This window comes from Notamacropus eugenii, chromosome 1, assembly GCF_028372415.1.
Source record: "Notamacropus eugenii isolate mMacEug1 chromosome 1, mMacEug1.pri_v2, whole genome shotgun sequence".
NCBI lineage: Eukaryota > Metazoa > Chordata > Mammalia > Diprotodontia > Macropodidae > Notamacropus > Notamacropus eugenii.
The window spans coordinates 491927221-491947025 of record NC_092872.1 but is presented as its reverse complement, the minus strand read 5'-3'; the positions used below and the strand labels follow the sequence as shown (position 1 = coordinate 491947025).

Genomic DNA, 19805 nt, shown 5'->3' with positions numbered 1-19805 from the left:
GTCTTGTTATTCCTTGATATCTTATGAAGTTAGTAGCTTTCTTTGGCCAGTTTAAGGAGTTATTGAAGAAGTTAGTTCAGGAAGTTTTTTCTCTTCTCCTAAGCTTATTAATTAATCAATCATAACTAATTAATGATTTCTATTTGCTTATTTAATAATTTATATTATATCTTGCAATTATTTCATATTATTAATTAAAACTAATTAAATGATTATTTAGTATTATTATTTAATTCCCTTTTCATGACTGTATTGCAATTCTCTCATCCTTTTTCTCACTTTTTCTATTTCTTCTCTACTGCTTTTTAGTTTTTAAAAGTCTTGTTTTGCTTTTTTAAACATTTCTTCAGGGGGCGGGGGCGTGCTTTGGGGCTGAGCTGAGGAAAGCGCGGGGCTCGAGGCGCCAGCGCCAGACTAGGCACGGACCGGACCGGACCGAGCGCCGCCGCACCGCCGGGACCAAGCACCGCCGCCGCCGCATCGCCTCCCGCTGCGACGGCGGCTGCCAAGGAATCTCATGAGGGGCACGACGCGTCCACAGAGAACGTGGACGACTCGAACCGTGACCCACAGTTTGAGCCCATCGTGTCTCTTCCTGAGCAGGAGATTAAGACCCTGGAAGAAGATGAAGAAGAGCTCTTCAAGATGCGGGCCAAGCTGTTCCGATTTGCATCTGAGAACGACCTTCCCGAATGGAAAGAGCGAGGGACGGGTGACGTGAAGCTGCTGAAACACAAGGAGAAGAGAAGGCACAAAACCCTGAAGATCTGTGCCAGTCACTGTATAACACCACTGATGGAGCTGAAACCCAAAGCAGGCAGTGACAGGGCGTGGGTCTGGAACACACACGCAGACTTAGCTGATGAAAGTCCCAAGCCTGAGCTGCTGGCGATTCGATTCCTAAATGCAGAAAGAGCCCAGAAGTTTAAGGCAAAATCTGAAGAATGCAGCAATGAAATAGAAGAAAAAGAAAAGAAAGCAGGAGCAGGCAAAGAAAACACCGACAAAGTGGTGGGAAGTTCTCGGAGCTGTGGGTGAAGAAGGAGAAAAAGGAGAAGAAAGAAAGCAGCCAAGAGCCCGAGAGCCCCGAGGTGCTTGAGAAGGAGACTAAGGATCAGGACGTGTTACTGCAATAAATCATCTCGCAGGCCTCGCCTTCTTTCCTTTTATTTTCTTTCTTTTTGTTTCATTTTGTTTTGTTTTGGTTTTTTTACAAGGGACTTTATATAAAGAACTGAATTCCAGCCTCCAGGTTGTTTTCTAAGCTTTTAGCCTTTCCAAGATGTCTTCAGAAAACCCATTCCCAGGCACATGTACTGCACTCACAACATTCTTTTCCATAGTGGAAACACTTATTTATAGTACATCCAAAAGAGTGAATAAAACATTTGAACCCTGCCTCCAAGGACAGGCCTGAGTTTTATATGTTTACTTAAACACGCTGATGGCTGGAACTCCTGGCAATGGTTGTTGTCTGTGCCTTTGTCTTTGTGTTGGTGACTGAGGGGGCTTTGGAGGATGCATCATTCAGTTTGATTGGGAAGGCCCCCCACACCCCCACGGTAGATGCTTCTTCATTTGTGATGTGCCAGCTAAGCCAGCACAGTTGCAGCATTATTTCCTAGGGCACAGTTGGCATAGCTTAAGATGTTGAGGCTCCCATGGACACTCATCTCTGGGAAGCTGTGGAGTAGGGCACTGTGCTCTGGATACCTTAGTGTTGTGGCCTTGGCCAGCCTGGGAGTCAAGGGGAAGTCAGTGGAAGTAGCTTTTGTATGGCCTTTGTGGGTCACGGCTCTCCTGGTGGGCACATGGGCCAGGCTGGAGGTTCCACTCTCAGGCCTTATTCTGTAAGCCAAGCCAATGTGTTTTCCTCTTCTGGCATGAGGCACTTCACCCACAGGGCTGTGGAACACTCCTAGTGTGGCAGGTCAGTACAAGAGTCAGACTTGGTTGGCACTGGGGGATATCTGTCACCTATGGGAGCTCCAGCAGCCTAGCTGAGGCGGGAGAAGGCATGCATGACCCCTGGGGAGAGCAGTGAGCAAGGCTTGCCAAGCTCCTGGTGCCGCCCAGGGTGTTTGGAGGTCTGAGTGGGAGAAAGGCCTGGTCATTGTCAGGAGCTGTCCTGAGCGCTGCCTGGGGGTGGGCAGCCTCAGGCGGTCAGCTATCCACCTTACATCCCCTCCCAGGAGATGCAGACTGTCATTCCCCAGCACCCCTAGAAGTGAAGGATACCTCAGCCGCCTGTGTGCCCTCAGAGAAGTCATCACTTGGGTGTGGCTGTGTCTTGTGTGTCCCTGTGCTTGCTCTCTGGCTGCTCACCTTGAAGTTTTGCTCTACTCTAAGTTTTAAAGCCAAGAACTTTCAGCTTACTCAAAATGAAAGCGCCCCCCCCCCCCGCCCCCCACCCCAGGGAGGACGGTTTTACAATTTAATGGCTGAAGGGTTTGTTTTGTTTTTTTTAAACATTTTATTCTACCATAAGCTTGAGAAATGTTTAACTGTAATCGGTGAGAACAGAAAGGCACCCAGGCTGGGGTTTTATTTCCACTATTCACTGTGAGCTTTGGAAAGCAACAAACAGTTGAAAAGCATATTAGCCTGTAGTGTTTCTTAGTAGTAGTCAGAGAACTCACTTCAGACTTTTAGTCTTGGAAGGTTTCCTTTAATTGTTTTCCTTCCCACCCACCAAAAGTACTTTATTTTCAAACAAAACAAAGAAAGCATGTCCGTCTCACTTGCTGAAGGTTCTCACTTAGCATCCTCCACCAGTTCACCTGTATTTATTATGTCCCAGCTCTAGATGTTAACGTTATGATCTGGTGTTTTCCCTGTTTGGGTCTGTGTTTGTCCATTTAAAAATGCCAGCCCCTGGTCCCTTCTCAATGGAGTGCCCTTCCAAAGGAAAGCTTCCTTCTCCAACTGCTGACCTTGTTATACTCTCATTCCTGTTTGGTCTTGTAAAGCAGGGTGACTGACTGTACAGGGGCAGTCAGTGAAGGAGAAGGAGGCCAAAGACCCCTTCAGAAATCGGCTGTTAGCGCAAGAAAGAGTTAAGTGATTGCATATGAAATGTTCTCTTATGCTCTCTGGAAACATGAAACTGTACTCCATGAATGTTCTGTTGGCTTTGATTTCTTCCTGTGCTGTCCCCACCGGAGTGAGTTCTTGGGGGACAGGAGGGTATGTTTTTAAATGCTTTCCTAATGTGTGTAAGAGGAGGTATATGTCCCCAAGATGCTTTCCCCTGGAACCCGAGAAGCCAGGGAGGGGTGTGGGGTATAAGTATACCAGCTACTCACCCTCCCTCTTCCGAAAGGAGATCATCTCACTCACTGTAATTGTTTTGTGTTCCAATAAAGTGCCACTTAATGTATCCCTCAAAAAAAAAAATTTCTTCAACTCACCTAGGAATTCTTTTTTGGGGTTGTGTCCAATCTGTACTGTTCTTTAAGCTTTTTCTTATAGATGTTTTCAGGTGATTATTTTCTGCGTTTATGTCCTCAGCTTCCTTGTCACCTTAGTAGCTCTTTATAGTCAGGTTCTTTTGTTGATATTGTTGTCTGCTCATTTTTCTGGCCTATTTTTTGACTTTGAACACTATAGTTTATGATGAGCTAATGTATACATGGGGTGGGTAACGTCTGTCCTTGCTTTCTGTTCTTTTATGTCCTTCTCTTGCTTTCACAGCTCTGTCTGGAGATCTATAAGTTTCCAGTGCTACCAGATTGGTATTATCCAGGGAGAGATCTCTTCCATGACCTCCTGATCTGAGCTCTTTAAGTGTCTAATTCAGGTTTGGTTTTATTGTCTTGTGTGTAGTTGGGTTTCAAAAGATTCCGCTGAACTCAGCCATTACTAGCCTACTGGGAAGTTCTGCAGTCTCAGTGTGACTGAACTTCTGGCTCCCCTTTAATCTTCATCTCTTGCTTTGGTTATTTTAGGACAGTCTTACATGCTCTTCTAAGGGTCATAACTGAACTACCATCCTGCTCCTGGGCTCAGAATCACAGAGGTACACTTCTATTACTTGTTTTGTTTTTAGTACTCAGCTTACAGCCCCCTGCTTTTTAAAGACTTGTCCATTTCTCTCTGCCCTAAAACTATAACCTGGAACTGGGTAATTTGGGACAGAACTGCCAGATGGAATATGTTCTTGCTCCCAGAACTAACTTAGAGGTGTCCTGGGTTCTCCATTTGCTCCAGTACTTCTTTCCCTGATGTTCCATCTCAATTCCTTTACCACTCCAGGTCTTGACTTGGCTACCACTGACATATTACTGTGTTCCTGGTTAGCCTTCACCACAATATCCACAGAATTCAGTTTTCTAACACTTCTGTAGGCTAGAAAAATGACTCACTGTGACATTTCTTCTTTGTTTTGTCTTTCAGATTTCAGTTTGGCATATTTTCTTATGTTACTGAAGAGGAGTTGTATAAAAATAACTACACAAAAATGTTTTCTCTCTGCCATTTTGTCTCTTCCTCCATGAATATTTTATTTGTAATCAGTTTCTAGGTTTACCCATATTTCTCTGTATTCATCCCATCATTCATCATTTTTGAAAGTGTCCCATTACATTGATGAGTCATACTTTGTTTAGCTATTCCAAAATCTAAAGGCAACTACTTTTTTTCAGTTCTTTGACATTACAAAAAGAAACTTATTATGAATATTTTCCATTTCTTGGGGTATATATTTTTGTAATTAACCTCCCTAGGTTATCCTCTAGATAACCTAGATATCTAGCACTGATACCTCTTGATCAACATGGTATGACTATCTACACATAATTCCAAGTTACCTTTCCAAATGGTTCACAGCTCCACCAACATTGAACATGTCTTTTCACAATCCATCCATCACTAACTATTCCCATTTTTTGTTATATTTGCCAGTTTACTGGGTATGAGGTGAAGCAATATTTATTTTGATTTGACTCTTTCTTCTTCTTCTTCTTAACAACCAAGATATCATATGGCAATGGTCTCTGCCAAAGGGAAATTACTCCAAGTGCCACATGACAATTGACATCTTGCCAAAAGGAAATTTGCACTTTGGTTTGGACACTCTGTAGGTTTTACCAGTGTAGTGTGTCTGCAAGAGATATGATTGTTTTTCCCTTTCATAGAAAATAAGAAAACTATTGAGAATATTGGCTTGGCAATTTGTGACAGCAGCTCCAGTAGGGGGTTAATTAGTTTAATCTGTGGAAAAGATGGTAAAATAAAGGGAACCATGGGAAGGGACTGTTAGGTCACCATAAGCATCTTGTGATGTGAGTTTCTTTACTTAGGGCTCAGTGTACATGCTGTCTTCAGTTACTTTGTCCCTTCTTAATGGAACAAAAAAATGGGCTATAGTTGCTAGATGATCATCCTTCTAATAGTTGAGAAAAGCTATGGAAAGGGTTTATTCTCTACAACTCATTCTAACAGCTCCCTGCCATCTCTATTTTTTTAACTGATACTTTTGCACTTTTCCTCCTAGTTTATCAATTAATAGTAAATATTTACTCAAGCAACTATTATGTGCCAGGCATGCTGAGAATATAAAGAAAGACCAAAAAATGTGCTTACCCTCAAGAATTTCACAGTCTAATGAGGGGGTACAAACTATTATATACAAAGAAGATTAATGTGGGATAAATTTGAAAAAAATCAAAGGAAGGTAAGTACAAGCAATAAGGGGAATCAGGAAAAGTTTCCCATAAAAGACAGAATTTTAACTGGAACTTGAAGGAAATCAGGAGGCATAGATGAAGATGGAGAATATTCCAGGCATTTGGAAGAGCCTGCAAAAATTCAATGTCAGGAGATAGAATGTCTCATGTGGGGAAGTGCAAGAAAGTCAGCTTCACAGGATTAGAGAATACATTATTATATGATTTTTTTCTATCTCTCCAAAGTTTTTTATTTACCTTCTTTTCTTGCTTCACATAAAATCCATGGTTGATCACATATGCTTCAAACTGTGTAAACTTATTCCAGTATGAGAAAAGGAGAATTCCTTTTTTGAATACATATAATGTAAACCAGTTGGATATCTACATCTCTGGCCAGATGTGTGGGTTTTCTCTACTAGAGGGCTGGACAAGTTAGGTAGGTTTGAGAATATTTTATGTTGGTGATTCATTTTAATAAACACTCTAACATGGTAAAGAGAGAAATCTACATAGATTTGCATCATTTTCCCTTGGCTAAAGCTGTGTGAGCTCCTTTAGTTTAGCCATCACCAGGTAGCCTTGAACATTGGGTCTCCCTACACATATTCAGCCTTCTGTGTGGAAAGAATGAAGAGGACCCTTTGGAGAGAATTCTGAATAAAGGGAAGGTTATAGCCTTAAACAAGTCCAGTATGAGAGAAATCGGCCTCTTTCCATTCTAAATTGGAAGAAAAGAAAATCCACCTCAGTCACATTTTTTCCTCTATAATGACACTTGTTGATTCCTGGTTAATTTAGTCATGTAAAGAATTTTTTCATGTGTTTGTTAATAATTCACAATTCTCCCTTTGAGAATTGTTTGACTACATCTTTCAACCACTTATCTATTGGTTTTACAAATTTCTGTTAGGTCCCTATATATCTTGGCTATAAAGCTATTTTCAGAAATATTTGATTCCCCCTTCCCCATTGTATCACTCCCCTTACTATCCTAGTTGTACTAATTTTGTTCATGCGTAACCTTTTCAATTTTATGTAATCAATATTATCTATTTAGACAAAAAAACAGCTTTGGATTGAACTGAATGTGTACTCTGACAGAGAAGTTTTAATTGGGGTGTGTAGTTAGTTATAAGATTATTCAATAAATTTGAACCTGGAATACCTTGAATCTATGATAGTGTGTCTGGGAGAATCCACATACAAGTTGAATATAGTGTCTCCAAGTGTTTATTTTTATTGTAGCTTTGTGCCTTTTTCCACTATTAGGCTATAGATTGTAAACTCTATGAAGGCAGGGACCATGTCTTAACTATAATACATTGTTTATATACAATAGTTGCTTAATAAATATTTGTTGAATTTAAAATTGTGTATGCACCATGAAAATGTCCCTGTGGAGCTCGTTAGAGTGTAAAATGCTTTCTTGGTATCATCTATGTTACCCTACCAAAACCACCTTGTATTACCAATCCTTCACATGAGGTCCAAAGTTTCAGAGAAGGGTTTATAATGAATCCCAGATTTCATCCCTATGCCATAACTAAGAAAACAATTCAAACTTATTTCAAGAGGTTGGTATATTAGGCTCAAACTAAGCCAGAATATATCCAGTAGTTACCAGGACACTTCATAGTAATAAAGGTTCTAGTAATGGGAATAACACAAAAGAAGGAAATACAGGTAGTGAAGATTGATAAATAGAAGACAAAAACTACCACAATTTCCTAATGATTTTTACTTAGAAAATCCCAAAGAAAAAATAATAAAACCAATTGAGAGAATCAATAAGATAAAGCACAACACCACAAAATAACTGCCTCCCCATAATAACTAGGATTTCTATATAGAAATAATAAACTCTAGAAGTAAAAAATAAAAAGAGAAGCCCCATTACCAATAACTGTAAAATGCATAAAATATCTTACAATCAGTATACCAAGACGGACCTAAGACCCATAGAAATAAAACTGCAAAACACTTTAAAGTAAGAATAACTTAAGTAACAGGAGGAATATTCAGTACTCAAAACTAGGTAGTGCCAATATAATAAAAATGACATTATCACCTACATTAATTTATAGAATTAATGTTACAACAACCAAATTACCAAGTAACACTGTATAGATCTAAATAAAATAATATTAGAATTTATTTGAGGGAACAAAATATATAGAATAGAAAAAGAAACAATTTAGGATACTAGAAATGAAGATAGAATAGCACATCCAAATCTCAAACTAAATTATAAAGCAATATTTGTTTAAATTATCTGGTACAAGTAAAAAAATAGAAAAGTAGAAAAGAAAGAATCAGAAACAATGGCAATAATCTAGTGTTCAATACACCTAAAACTTGATAGCTATGGGTGCCTTCTCTATTTTTGAGACTTGCTGAAAAAACTGGAAAAACATCTTGCAGAAATTAAGTTTAGACCAACATCTTACACCATATGGCACAACAAACTCAAAATGGATGTAACCTGAATATTAAAGGTCGTATAAAAATTAGAAGGCAACTAGATCAGTTTTCACAGCTATCACTGGAGAGGGTGGATTTTTAAACAAAAAGAGATAATTATAGAAAGCAAAAATGGATAATTTTAATTTCATGAAAATAAAAAGCCTTTGTATGACTAAAATGAACACAAACAGGGGAAATAAGGAAAGGGAATTAGTTGGAGAAAAACCATTCCAGTATATATCTGACAGAGGTATGATACCCAAGATAAATAGGCAATTAATGGAAAGATATAAGAATGGCTATTTCCCAATAGATAACGTGGTGGAAGATGTGAACAAATTGCTCTCAAGAGGAGAACTAAAAACCGTTGGTTCCCTTGTAAGAGAATATTCTAAATCACTAAAAATAAGGGAAACACACAAATCAAGACAACTCTGAAGTTTTGCTTAGTAGCTGAGTGCTAGGATTAGTCAGTATTATAAAGTTTGTAGAACATGAATTCAGTGTTGATGAAGTTATGAAGTGATGTAATTATTCTGCAAAATCATTTGAAATGAAACTGAGAAGGTGACTAAGATATTTATATTCTATGTCCTAGAGATCTCATTACGAGGCATATACCAAAAAGATCTCTGATTAAAAGAAAACGTCCCATATGTATCAAAATATTTATAGTAGTAGTTTTTGTAGTAGCAAAGAACTAAAAACAAAGTAGATGGCTATTGATTTGGGAATGACTGAACAAGCTGTAGTAAATAAATGCAATGTGTTATTATCGATCTGTAAGGAATGATGAAAATGGCCCATACAAAGAAGCATTGGAAGACATCTGAACTGATGCAGTATGAAATGAGAAAACCCAGAAAAATAACACACATAGCAACAAAAATTAAATGAAACTGAATTACATTCACATACGCAAGTCATTTAAAAATAAATGATGTAGTAGTAACTCATTTTTGAAAGAATTTGCATAGATACAAATTGGAAATCTTGCATTATGTATTTTTTATTCCTTACAAAATTCAAAGAATTAATTACATGAGTACAAGGGAAATTGAGCAGAGTAGAAACATATATGGAGAGGAGGAAACAATATATGCAACTTCAAATGCCATTCTAGGTCTTGGCTGATCAGAAATTAATATAAATCAATGGTGTGTTGTAATATGTGTGTATACATAGATAGTAGAGATACACTTATACAATTTTGGTTAAACTGATGGATTTATGTTATGTAGATCATTGGTGTTAGTTATTCAATTTGTTTCTTCTTTGCTCATACTATATTTTAATAACTTCCATTTCTGAGTACCACCTTTTTAAGGGAATATTGATTAAAAGGATCTCTTTAAGAAGAAGATGATGACCTATTTGTGAGGAGGCCAAAAATCATACACTATGAGAAATGTTGAAAAGCCTTCTGATGTTTGACCTGGAGAGGAAAAGAGCAAGGAAAGACATTATACCTGGAAATTTAAAATTGGAAGGGACTTTAGAAAGTGACTTTCATCTTTTCAATCTCCTATCCAATATGTGTAAGAATCTTTTCAGTGAGGAAGAATTTGTGATAAATGATTAACCTGATCCTTTGAAACAATAATAATGATGGTAGTAATAATAATACTAATTGTAAGGGAGAGAAATGCAATAGAAATGTCTAAAGAATTACAAAATAAAAATATTCATCCTTTAAATTGACATTTGATTCAAGTTTTGATATGGAATATCAAACAATGATGGATTCCTGAGCCACACCCAGGCAATGGTACTCCCTCCCCAAGGCACTGTCTCTTGGTATCTGGTAGAAGATAGAGAGAAGGGAGGGAGAAGGGGAAAAGTACCCAAGAGCAGGACTGAACCAGGTAAATGGAACAGGAAAAAGAGAAGGGAAGAAGAAAAGAATTCTCAGAACAGCTAAAGGTGAATTGAAGATTCTAAAAGGACTACCATTCCTACTTTCGGTTCTAGTTTGTGAGGAGGAGTGAAGCATGAAGAAGCAAGCACAACAATGGCCTTGGATCTATACAAAGTCCTTCCTGATTAGATAATATCATCCAGTTCACAGCTGGATTTCAGAGCACAAAGCACTGCTTATAGAGCATAGCCTTAGAATCAGATGTGACCAACCTGAGCACTGGTGTCAACTTCCCTATTCTAAGGTCGGCTACATGGATCTGTGGAGAAAAAGTAGAACATGAATGTTTCTCGGATACAAACTCCCCACAGATGTTCAGAGTGCCACAATCCTACATGCAAAAGAAATAGGGATCTCTCTAGTAGGATGAGATTTGTTCTATAGATATTTATTTTCCCTATTTCAGGGAAATTGGAAAAAAAAGATTAGAAAGACTTACCAGTTTTCATCACGTCAATGACATTTTCTTTTTTAAGTCCATGTGATGTATAAATTTTTTCAAATTTACTTTTTATGACTTGATTCAAAGCCCCTCCTTTTTGTCGACCTGCATGTAGAGAATGTTACCTATTATTAGAGATCATGAATTAATAAATGAATGAAAAACATAAATTAAGCACTTAATATTTTCCAACCAGTCCTCTGAGTGTTCTGGATAAAAATAGGGAAAAAATGTGATAGTCTTTGCTTTCAAGGAATTCCTTAGGCTCTAGTTGGGAAAGACAGAACATAAAAAGAAAGTTCATAGCAGGAAGAATAGAAAAACCCAGAAATCTTTAGGGTTTTACATATCATTAGATGTCAAGATCCAAAGATATATCAGAAGAAAAGATAGAAGTGCTAGAGGTCTGCAAGGAACAGAAGCAAGATCAATGTTAATATCCAGAAGGTTTTAGGATGTGAAGATATGGTGCATGGTAAAACCTGATAGTTCTCCATGTTCCCAGAGGCAACACAGTTTCTGTTTCTCATCTCATTCAAGGACCAGTGCAGCCAAACAATAAACATTTCTTTCCCCTTAAACGAAGAATACTAAGCAGAAATATCAGACTTTCTGTTGCTTTTTGCCTAAGATTCTAGGAACAATTTGACCTATTCTTTGTTTTTCTTCTAATATCAGGGTCATGTTTTATAGGAGGGAATGGAATAAGGAAAGAAAGCAAGGGAGGAATGGTGACTACAGAAGAGACTTACCTTACATCTCAGAAAGACACTGAAAATGCAAGATCTCTCACTGAATAGTCTTGGTATTCTCAGTAAAGCAGGAGACAAAAAAACATCCCCTAAGTGGGTTGATAAAGGACACGGACAAGAATTGTGGGATTAAAGAGAAAGCAAACCTGGGCTTGATGCTGTGGACAGAATTCCAGGGAAAGAGGCTAGAAGATACTTACTGTAGAGCTCCACTCCTTTGCTTTCTAACCCATGAATCTCATTAGTTGTATAAATCAGGAGATAATCATTTGGGTCAGCATCTTCCAGATAGAGTATATTGTTGCCTGGATCTGTAATGGGGTGAGATCAAAATCCCCTTGATAGTACAACAAGTGAGAACAAACAGAAGTTGTACATTCAATAACTGCCCTTTCTCCAGGGTTTGGCCTGACTTCTCTCATCAATAGGGAAGATAATACCACTATCCTACATCCTAACAAGGACCTTAAATTCAGAGTTATTATGATTACTTATCAGTGAAACATTCTAAGAAGGATGTTACCAAATTAAAGTGGGTAAGATAGTGGGAAGACTCAAATCTGCACCAATTAAGAATTTGTTGATGGACCTGAGGATGTCTGACTTAGAGCATATTTCCCAAGGCTTTTCCAGAAAGAAGGATTAGATTATTCTACTTGCCTCCAAAGGGTAGAACTGAGAAAAATGGGTGAAATTACAGGGACATGTTTAGACTTATGTAAGAAAACATTCTAACAATCCGAATAATACAAGAATGGAAATACCTTCCTTAGAAGATTCAGCTTTCCCCATCACTCCTATATCAGTGTACAGTTTCTGTTTGTGTATACTTGAGCTATAAAATAGGTTCTTCTGTCTTCTACTCTATCTCTTTTATTGTAAATCAGTTTTGCAAGATTAAATTAATAAATTCAGCCTATTCAATGAATACAGTATGGTATCTAGTTGGAAAGATACTAGACTTAAAGACAAGGTTAGAATTAATGTTCCAACTTTTCTTCAGTTTACAAACTGTATAACCTCAAGCAATTCACTTTCCTTCTCTAAACCTGTTTTCTTATCTGAAACTTGATCTGAAAAAATGTAATGATATACTACCTACCTCACAAAATGGTTCTGAGGATTAAAGAAATTAATTTTTGTAAAGCATTTTGAAAAGTATAAAATGGTATCTGTGTTACTTTTTATTTTCTTTGATGATAAGAATAGTTCACATCTGCAAACACAAAGTACTTTCAGTCTGTTACCTCATTTGATTCTAGAACAAGATTAGAACTTAATAAAGGAACACATTTATAAACTTAAAGTAGTAATAAGAATTGATACATACATCGGAGTTTGTATTTATTGTTTTCCAATTTGTAAGCGAATACCGGCACTTGATTACATTCACCACTTCTCCTGCAAAAGAGTAAAAAACACCTTGAGCTTAGGCATAAGTTGGGGGCCTTGGGGCTACCCTGCCAAGCAGTGTGCCTTGGGCAGAAAGCTGTCATTTATTCTGGTAACTCTTCTCCCCTTCCTCACAATTATCTTTTCATCAGTCAATGCCATCCCCCAAGGTAACTCTTTACATTCCAACCCCATTATAATCTGAGGAATGTTGAGAAGGGATTTCCCATCCTGCAGCCTGTGCTAACCTTTGTGTAGGAAAGCTATGACCCAGTAGCCAATTATCACTCTCTCACTAGACGTACCTGAGGGTGAAGTAAAATATCAGATGGTCTGCTTTCATGTCAATACTGTGGATAAAAGCTGCACTGTTGCTTGCCACGTCACTGGAGGCCAAGAATAAAGGATACCACCTTCCTACAAGCTATGGAGAAATATTTTAATAAAAGGAGAGGGAAGAAAAGATGAACTGAGAAAAAAGAAGAGGGAAAGTCATCAGGCTGTGGGTGGGGGAGAAGGCCTTATGTGGCTTTGTTCTAATGCGACAGGAGTCTGAAGAGAAGAAATCAGGCTCTGGCCCAGTTATTAGGAACTCTGCCCCTCGTGATGTCTGGAAACAATTATGTCCATTGGCTCTGTGGCCCCACAGGAACATAAAATATGGTAAACACAAGGGAGACTATGTTCTTTGCCTGATACCGGGAGACAGAGGTAGATTTTCTAGTATGGTTTCTGAGGTCCCCTGACATTATACTCCAGTAGGGCTCATGCCAGCATGGGAACTGGAATCTCATTTTCTTATTAAGTGATTCTGCCCACTCTGAAGTGTTGTCTGTGTAGGTAGCTATGCTCTCTGAGTGTACAGGGGATGGGGAAATGTTTTGTGTGTTAGAGAAGGATTTCCCCTCATGTATGCTTCAGTAGAGATAGTCAAAAAAGGGCCCACAATGAAACTGTAGTGTTAATGAGGTGCAACATACTGATGTCATTTAGAGGGGCCAGGGTCTCTTATTGAGTCAAGAAGGAATAATTTTATTGACACAAGATACTTCATGTAAGTATCTTACAAGGGTATAGTGAAGAGTGTAGTGACTTCATTAGGGTCAAGGACAAATATATTTCAGAGACTGCACTTCAGTTTAGAAGCCCAGCTCTCTACCACAGTAGGAAGCCTCTATAATAATAATAATATTTACAATAATAACAATAATGATGATAATAATAACTGACCTTTCTATATTGCTTACAATTTTGCCCATTACTTTACATATTTTACCCCAATTGATTCACAACATGTTCTGTTGTTATCCCTATTTCACAGATGAAAAATTGTGGCTCAAAGTACCTTGCCCAGGGTACAACAATTGGTATGTGTCTGAGTCTGGAATTGAACCTGGGTTATCCTGAGTCCAAGTTCAATGTTGTATCCACTGCACCAGTTGTAAACAAGGATGTTGCACCAGGTCACTTCCATGGTAATCATCATCATTGTCTATGAATGTATAATCCCATGGTTCTAAGGGCAAAAAAGCCCCTTCATTCTCTACATTGTTTTTAATTTCCTTGTCTTTTAAAAACTTCTAGCTAGTGCTGTGGAGTGGGAAGAACACTCATCTGGGCACCAGGAGATATGAAGCCAAGTCTTAGATTTGTCATATATCTCAGTATACAACTCAATTACCCAACTTGGACTTTATGGGTTTTTTAGCTGTAAAATGAGAGGATTGGCCCACATGGCTTTTGATATTCCTTCTAGCCCTGACATCCTGAGTCTCTCTAACAGAACAAAAGTTATTTTTACCTGGCCTTAAGTTTAAATCTTTATCAAGCTACTATTTTCAAATATCATCCAAATGCAAATGAGGAAAAGGAGGTCCAGAGATTAAGTAAACTACCCAGATTCATAATGCTGATAAGTGCCTTAGTCAGAATTTAACAAATAGACTCTCTTGCTTTCTCCACTCCATAGCACTGCCTTTCTCTAATAGTATTCTTATCTTTCCACCATGCTGCCTGTGATTTTGTATAATTGCTCTCAATTCTCTGAGCAGACACAGGTAGAATTATCTAAGATACTAACCAAGACTTAAAAACTGTACACAGATAATCCACAAAGGGACCTCAGCAGTGACCAACAATTTATCTTACCCATTATCATCTTCCCATTCCCTTCCTCCCTTCTCCTCCCCTGCAAACAAACAAACAAAAAAAACCCTAAAAAGGAATTTCTCTGAATTGATCTATGTCACCATAGCTTCCAGTCAATCCAAGAAACAGGGAACTGTTCTGCTGATATTAGAAATTATTCCCAAATTTTGTAAATATGCTGTGGTCACATACACATGTGCATAGACATACATGCATTGGGATGGTTCAAATAACTAAACGAAGTCAAAGAGACTTGATATTCAGTATCTTAGAGCACTTGGATTTAAGATGGATTAATTAGAAGTGAATACAAGGAAATTGTGAGTCATCCTTTCCAGTGAGGAAGAATCCATTTGAACCTCAGAAAGTTAAATCACAATGACATAAATATACACAGAAGTGCATGCACTCACACACAAGTTCAGACTTTAAATGTTTCATGGTGGCAAAATGCTGATCCAAGCCCAGATGATGTTTTCACTACTAACTCTAGTACTGCTTTTCTCTGTTTCATGTCTCTAAATCCCCTCTTCAATCCCATGTCAGTCTATGCAGTTCTTTTTACCCACTTGTACCTTGTTAAAATTGATGTCTTTTACTGAACCAGTGGCCTTGACCTGGAGGGTACAGATCAGGGCCAGGCCCATAGTCAATACCAGAAGTCTCATCCTCAGAGCCCTTATTTCTTTATCTCCAGCAGTCAAGAAAAGAAAAGATATGGTTCCTATGAATGTTCCCAGCTCTCTCTCTGCTTTTATATCTCCTCTGAGACCCTAAAATGACCCTCTCATTCCCCATAATGGCTTTTCCTTCATTGAAAATTTGCCAATCATTAGCTATTCTTCAATAATCCCAAGGACAGCAATGGTTCATCCTCTGAGGAACCTACTGTTCTCTTTCTTTAAAGTTCATTTCCAAGACCAACAGAACATATTGTAATGGGTTGGCTTCCAAATAAATATTTGTGCTTTGATCAAACGTTACAGTTAAGAAGGTTAGATTAAATCTCTGGTCCATCCCTGAGGCCATTCTGAGCTAAAGAAAGGAAAAAGTGGGAAGTCTATCTTGAATTCACCTGAATTCACTTTTTTCCATTGTGTTCTCTCAGATTTCAGGACTCCATTTGCAATTATGTTCCTTCATGTTTGCTGATATATCACTATGTCACAACTCATAAGAGGTGCACATTTGTGAGTGTGTGTATCTGTGTCCTCTCCATTAGACAGAAAACTCCAAAGGAAAAGGACTGTGCCTTCAACTTTTTTTTTTTTTTAGAATCTTACTATGGTGCTTTATACAGGGCTCCAACTCAATTTATACTGTTACTTCACTATAATCGTCTATTATTTCCTTGACCTGATAATTCTGGCTATAATAATAATAATATATCATTATATATTATATATTAAATACATATATCATATATTAATATTATATATAATAATATCATAATATAATAATATTGGCTATAATGGCCCTTGGAATTTTTATTTTGGGATTTTTGTCCTGAGGTGATTGGTGAATTCTTCCAATATTTATTTTGTCCTCTGGTTCTAGGACATCAGGGACGTTTTCCTTGATAATTTCTCGAAAGATGCTGATTATGACTTTCAGATAGTCCAATGTTTCTGAAGTTTTCTTTCCTGGATCTATTTTCCAGGTCATCTGTTTTTCCCATGAGGTATTTCACATTTTCTCTCAATGTATCATTATTTGAATTTGTTTGATTGAGCCGTGATTTCTTATAGAGTCATTAGCATCCACTTTGCCCAATTCTAACTTTTGAGGTGTTGGTTTAATTAATTAGCTTTTGTACTTTTTTTCCATTCAACCAATTGTACTCTGTCTTCAGTGAATTTTTTTATCTCCATTTCCCTTTGGTCAATTCTACTTTTTAAGCTGTTGAAGTTATTTTCACAATCAACCTGAGAAATAGATCCAGGAGAGAAAATTTAAAAATTATTGGACTATCTGAAAACCATGATAAAACAAAAACATGCACATTTTTTTAAAAATTATCAAGGAAAACTGCCCTGATATTCTAGAACCAGAGGGTAAAATAGAAATTGAAAGAATCCACCAACTGCCTACAGCAAGAGGTCCCCAAAGGAAAATTGCTGGGAATATTGTTGCCAAATTCCAAAGATTCTAGGTCAAGGAGCAAATATTGCAAGTAGCCAGAAAGAAATCATTCAAATATTATAGAAAAGCAATCAGGACAACAGGAAACTATATCCTGCCAAAAGGCACCATAGACAATGCAGCAATATCATTACTAAACATACATGCTCCAAGTGGTATAACATCCAGATTCTTACAGGAGAAGTTAAGGGAGTTACAGGAAGAAATAGACAGAAAAAACTATACTAATGGGGGACCTTAGCCTCTTCTTCTCTGCAGTTGACAAATCTGAACTCAAAATAAAAAAAAAGATGGTACGGAGGTGAATAATACTCTGGATAAGGTATATATGATAGGTCTCTGGAGAAAATCGAATGGGGATAGAAGGGAATATACCTTTTTCTCAGCACACATGGCACGTATACAAAAATTGATCTTGTACTAAGCCATAAAGTCCTCACAATCCAGTGCAGAAAGGCAGAGATAGTCAATGCATCCTTCTCAGATCACAATGTAATAAAAACTATATGTTATTAAAGGCCAGGGAAAGATAAACCAAAAATTAACTTGAAACTAAATAATCTAATCCTAAAGAATGAGTGGGTTAAACATCAAATCATAGAAACAATCAAGAGCTTCATTCCAGAGAATGACAAAAATGAGACAACCTACCAAATCTTATGTTATACTGCAAATGCAGTTCTTGGAGGAAGTTTTATATCTTTGAATACCTACAAGAATAAAACAGAGAAAGAAGAGATCAATGAATTGGGCATGGTGCTGAAAAAACTCAAAAAAGAACAAATCGAAAATTCCCAAGTAAATACGAAATTAGAAATACTGAAAACCAAAGGAGAGAACAATAAAATTGAAATTAAGAGAACTATTGAATGAATAAATAAAACTAAGAGCTAGTTTTATGAAAAAAACCAATAAATTTAATAAACCTTTGGTCACTTTGATTTTAAAAAGAAAGAAGAAAGCCAAATTACCAATATCAAAAATGAAAGGTGTGAACTCACCTCCAATGAGGAGGAAATTAAAACAATAATTAGAAATTACTTTGCCCAACTGTGTGCCCATAAATTCAACAGTCTAAATGAGATGGATGATGATTTTTCAAAAATTATAAATTGCCCAGATTAACAGAAGAGGAAGTTGAATACTTAAATAACCCCATCTCGGAAAAAAAAAAAATTGAACAAGCCATCAATGAACACTCTAGGAAAAAATCTCCAGGGCCAGATGGATTTACCAGTAAATTCTATCAAACATTTAAAGAACAGTTAATTCCAACACTATACAGACTATTTGGGAAAACTGGGAAAGAAAGAGTCCTACCAAATCCTTTTCACATAAAGATATGGTGCTGATACCTAAACCAGGAAGAGTCAAAACAGAGAAAGAAAATTACAGACCAATTTCTATAATGAATATAGATGCAAAAATTTTAAATAAGATATTAGTAAAAAGAATACAGCAACTTATCATGAGAATAATACATTATGGTCTAGTATGATTTATACCAGGAATGCAGAGGTGATTCAATATTAGGAAAAGTATTAGCATTATTGCTCATAACAACAAGAAAACTAACAGAAATCACATGATTATCTCAATAGATGCAGCTCTCTTTGTGATGGTCAAAAACTGGAAAACAAGGGGATGCCCATCAGTTGTGGAATGGCTGAACAAATTGTGGTATGTGAACGTAATGGAATAGTATTGTGCTTTAAGAAATGATGAACAGGAAGACTTTAAAGAAACTTGGAGAGACTTATATGAACTGATGCTGAGCAAAAGGAGCAGAACCAGGAGAACTTTATACACAGCAACATCCACAGTGTGTGAAGAATTTTTCAGGTAGACTTAGTCCTTCATAGCAATGCAAAGACTTAAAAAATTCCCAGTGGACTCCAGGCAAAACATCTTCCACATCCAGAGAAAAAACTATGGAATTGGATTGCAGAATGAAGCAGATTGTTTTCTCTTGTATTATATTTTGTTTTATTTTATGGCTTCTCCCAATCATTTTAATTCTTCTATGCAACATGACTAAGGTGAAAATGTATTTAATAGGAATGCATGTGTAAAATCTATATGAGATTGTATGCTGTCTCAGGGAGAGAATGGGAAGGGAGGGGAGAAGGAGGGCGAGGGAGGGGAAAAAATCTAAGATATATGAAAGTGATTGTAGAACACTAAAAACAAAATAATTTTTTAAAAAAGAAATAAAAAACAGACTTTGTTCTCTTAAAAAAATAAATACAAATAGTAGTGCTCCTTCCTGCCCTTGAACTATGACCTAGAAGTGGCTATAGGCAGTGGAGTTGCCAAACAGTTGCCCCTCAGGGCTCCTTCTCACTCTTAACTGAAAATGCTCCTCTCTGTCCTTAAATTTTGACCCATAAGCAGATATGGGCAGTGGAGTTGCCCAACAGCATCTGATCTTGCATCCATTGCTTGCAGATATTCCGTATAATTTCTCTCCGAATGGTTGCCAGGTCCCCTTACTGCCTTAATGTGCCTTTACTGTTGAGAACTCCCAAAGCTGCTGCTGCTTCTTTCACCACCTCTTAGTCCCACTACTAGTCTTTCATCCACATGGACTCTGGGTCACAGATTTTTTCATTCTGATCTCCCATGTTGCCTTGGGCCAGACAAATGCCTCACTCTGACTTTTTGTTGCTTCTGCCACTGCAGAACTCAATCTGAGAGATTGTTTTAAAGTTATTTGGTTGGTAATGTGGGGGGACATGATATGAGCACTTTCTCTACTTCACCATTGTGGCTCTGCTCCAGGAAGTTCTAGAAACCATTTGTAATTGCATGTGATCTTGATTGTTTTCCTTCCTCCCTTGAGAATTCTGGCTCATTTATTGTATATTCAATTTATCTTC

At 37.4% G+C, this 19805-nt stretch overlaps 1 protein-coding gene and 1 pseudogene across 3 annotated transcripts; one reads left to right on the top strand and one right to left on the bottom strand.

Moving 5' to 3' along the window:
• Window positions 1-402: 402 nt before the first annotated feature.
• Window positions 403-1542, top strand: LOC140519703 (ran-specific GTPase-activating protein pseudogene; annotated as a pseudogene).
• Window positions 1543-6883: 5341 nt separating this feature from the next.
• LOC140519700 (major urinary protein 4-like) lies at window positions 6884-17773 on the bottom strand. Of its 3 annotated transcripts, XM_072633008.1 has the most exons (8): window positions 17578-17773; window positions 15360-16709; window positions 12942-13060; window positions 12575-12645; window positions 11445-11555; window positions 10490-10597; window positions 10263-10309; window positions 6884-9567 (listed from the first exon to the last, which is right to left on the bottom strand). In XM_072633008.1, exons 2-7 carry the CDS (start codon window positions 15450-15452, stop codon window positions 10290-10292), a joined length of 522 nt encoding a protein of 173 aa, XP_072489109.1. In that variant the 5' UTR covers window positions 15453-16709; window positions 17578-17773; the 3' UTR covers window positions 6884-9567; window positions 10263-10289. The 3 variants fall into 3 exon arrangements, with proteins under 3 accessions (XP_072489109.1, XP_072489108.1, XP_072489110.1); XM_072633007.1 differs by having other exon boundaries at window positions 6884-10309; XM_072633009.1 differs by lacking the exon at window positions 17578-17773 and having other exon boundaries at window positions 6884-10309; window positions 15360-17571.
• Window positions 17774-19805: the final 2032 nt, after the last annotated feature.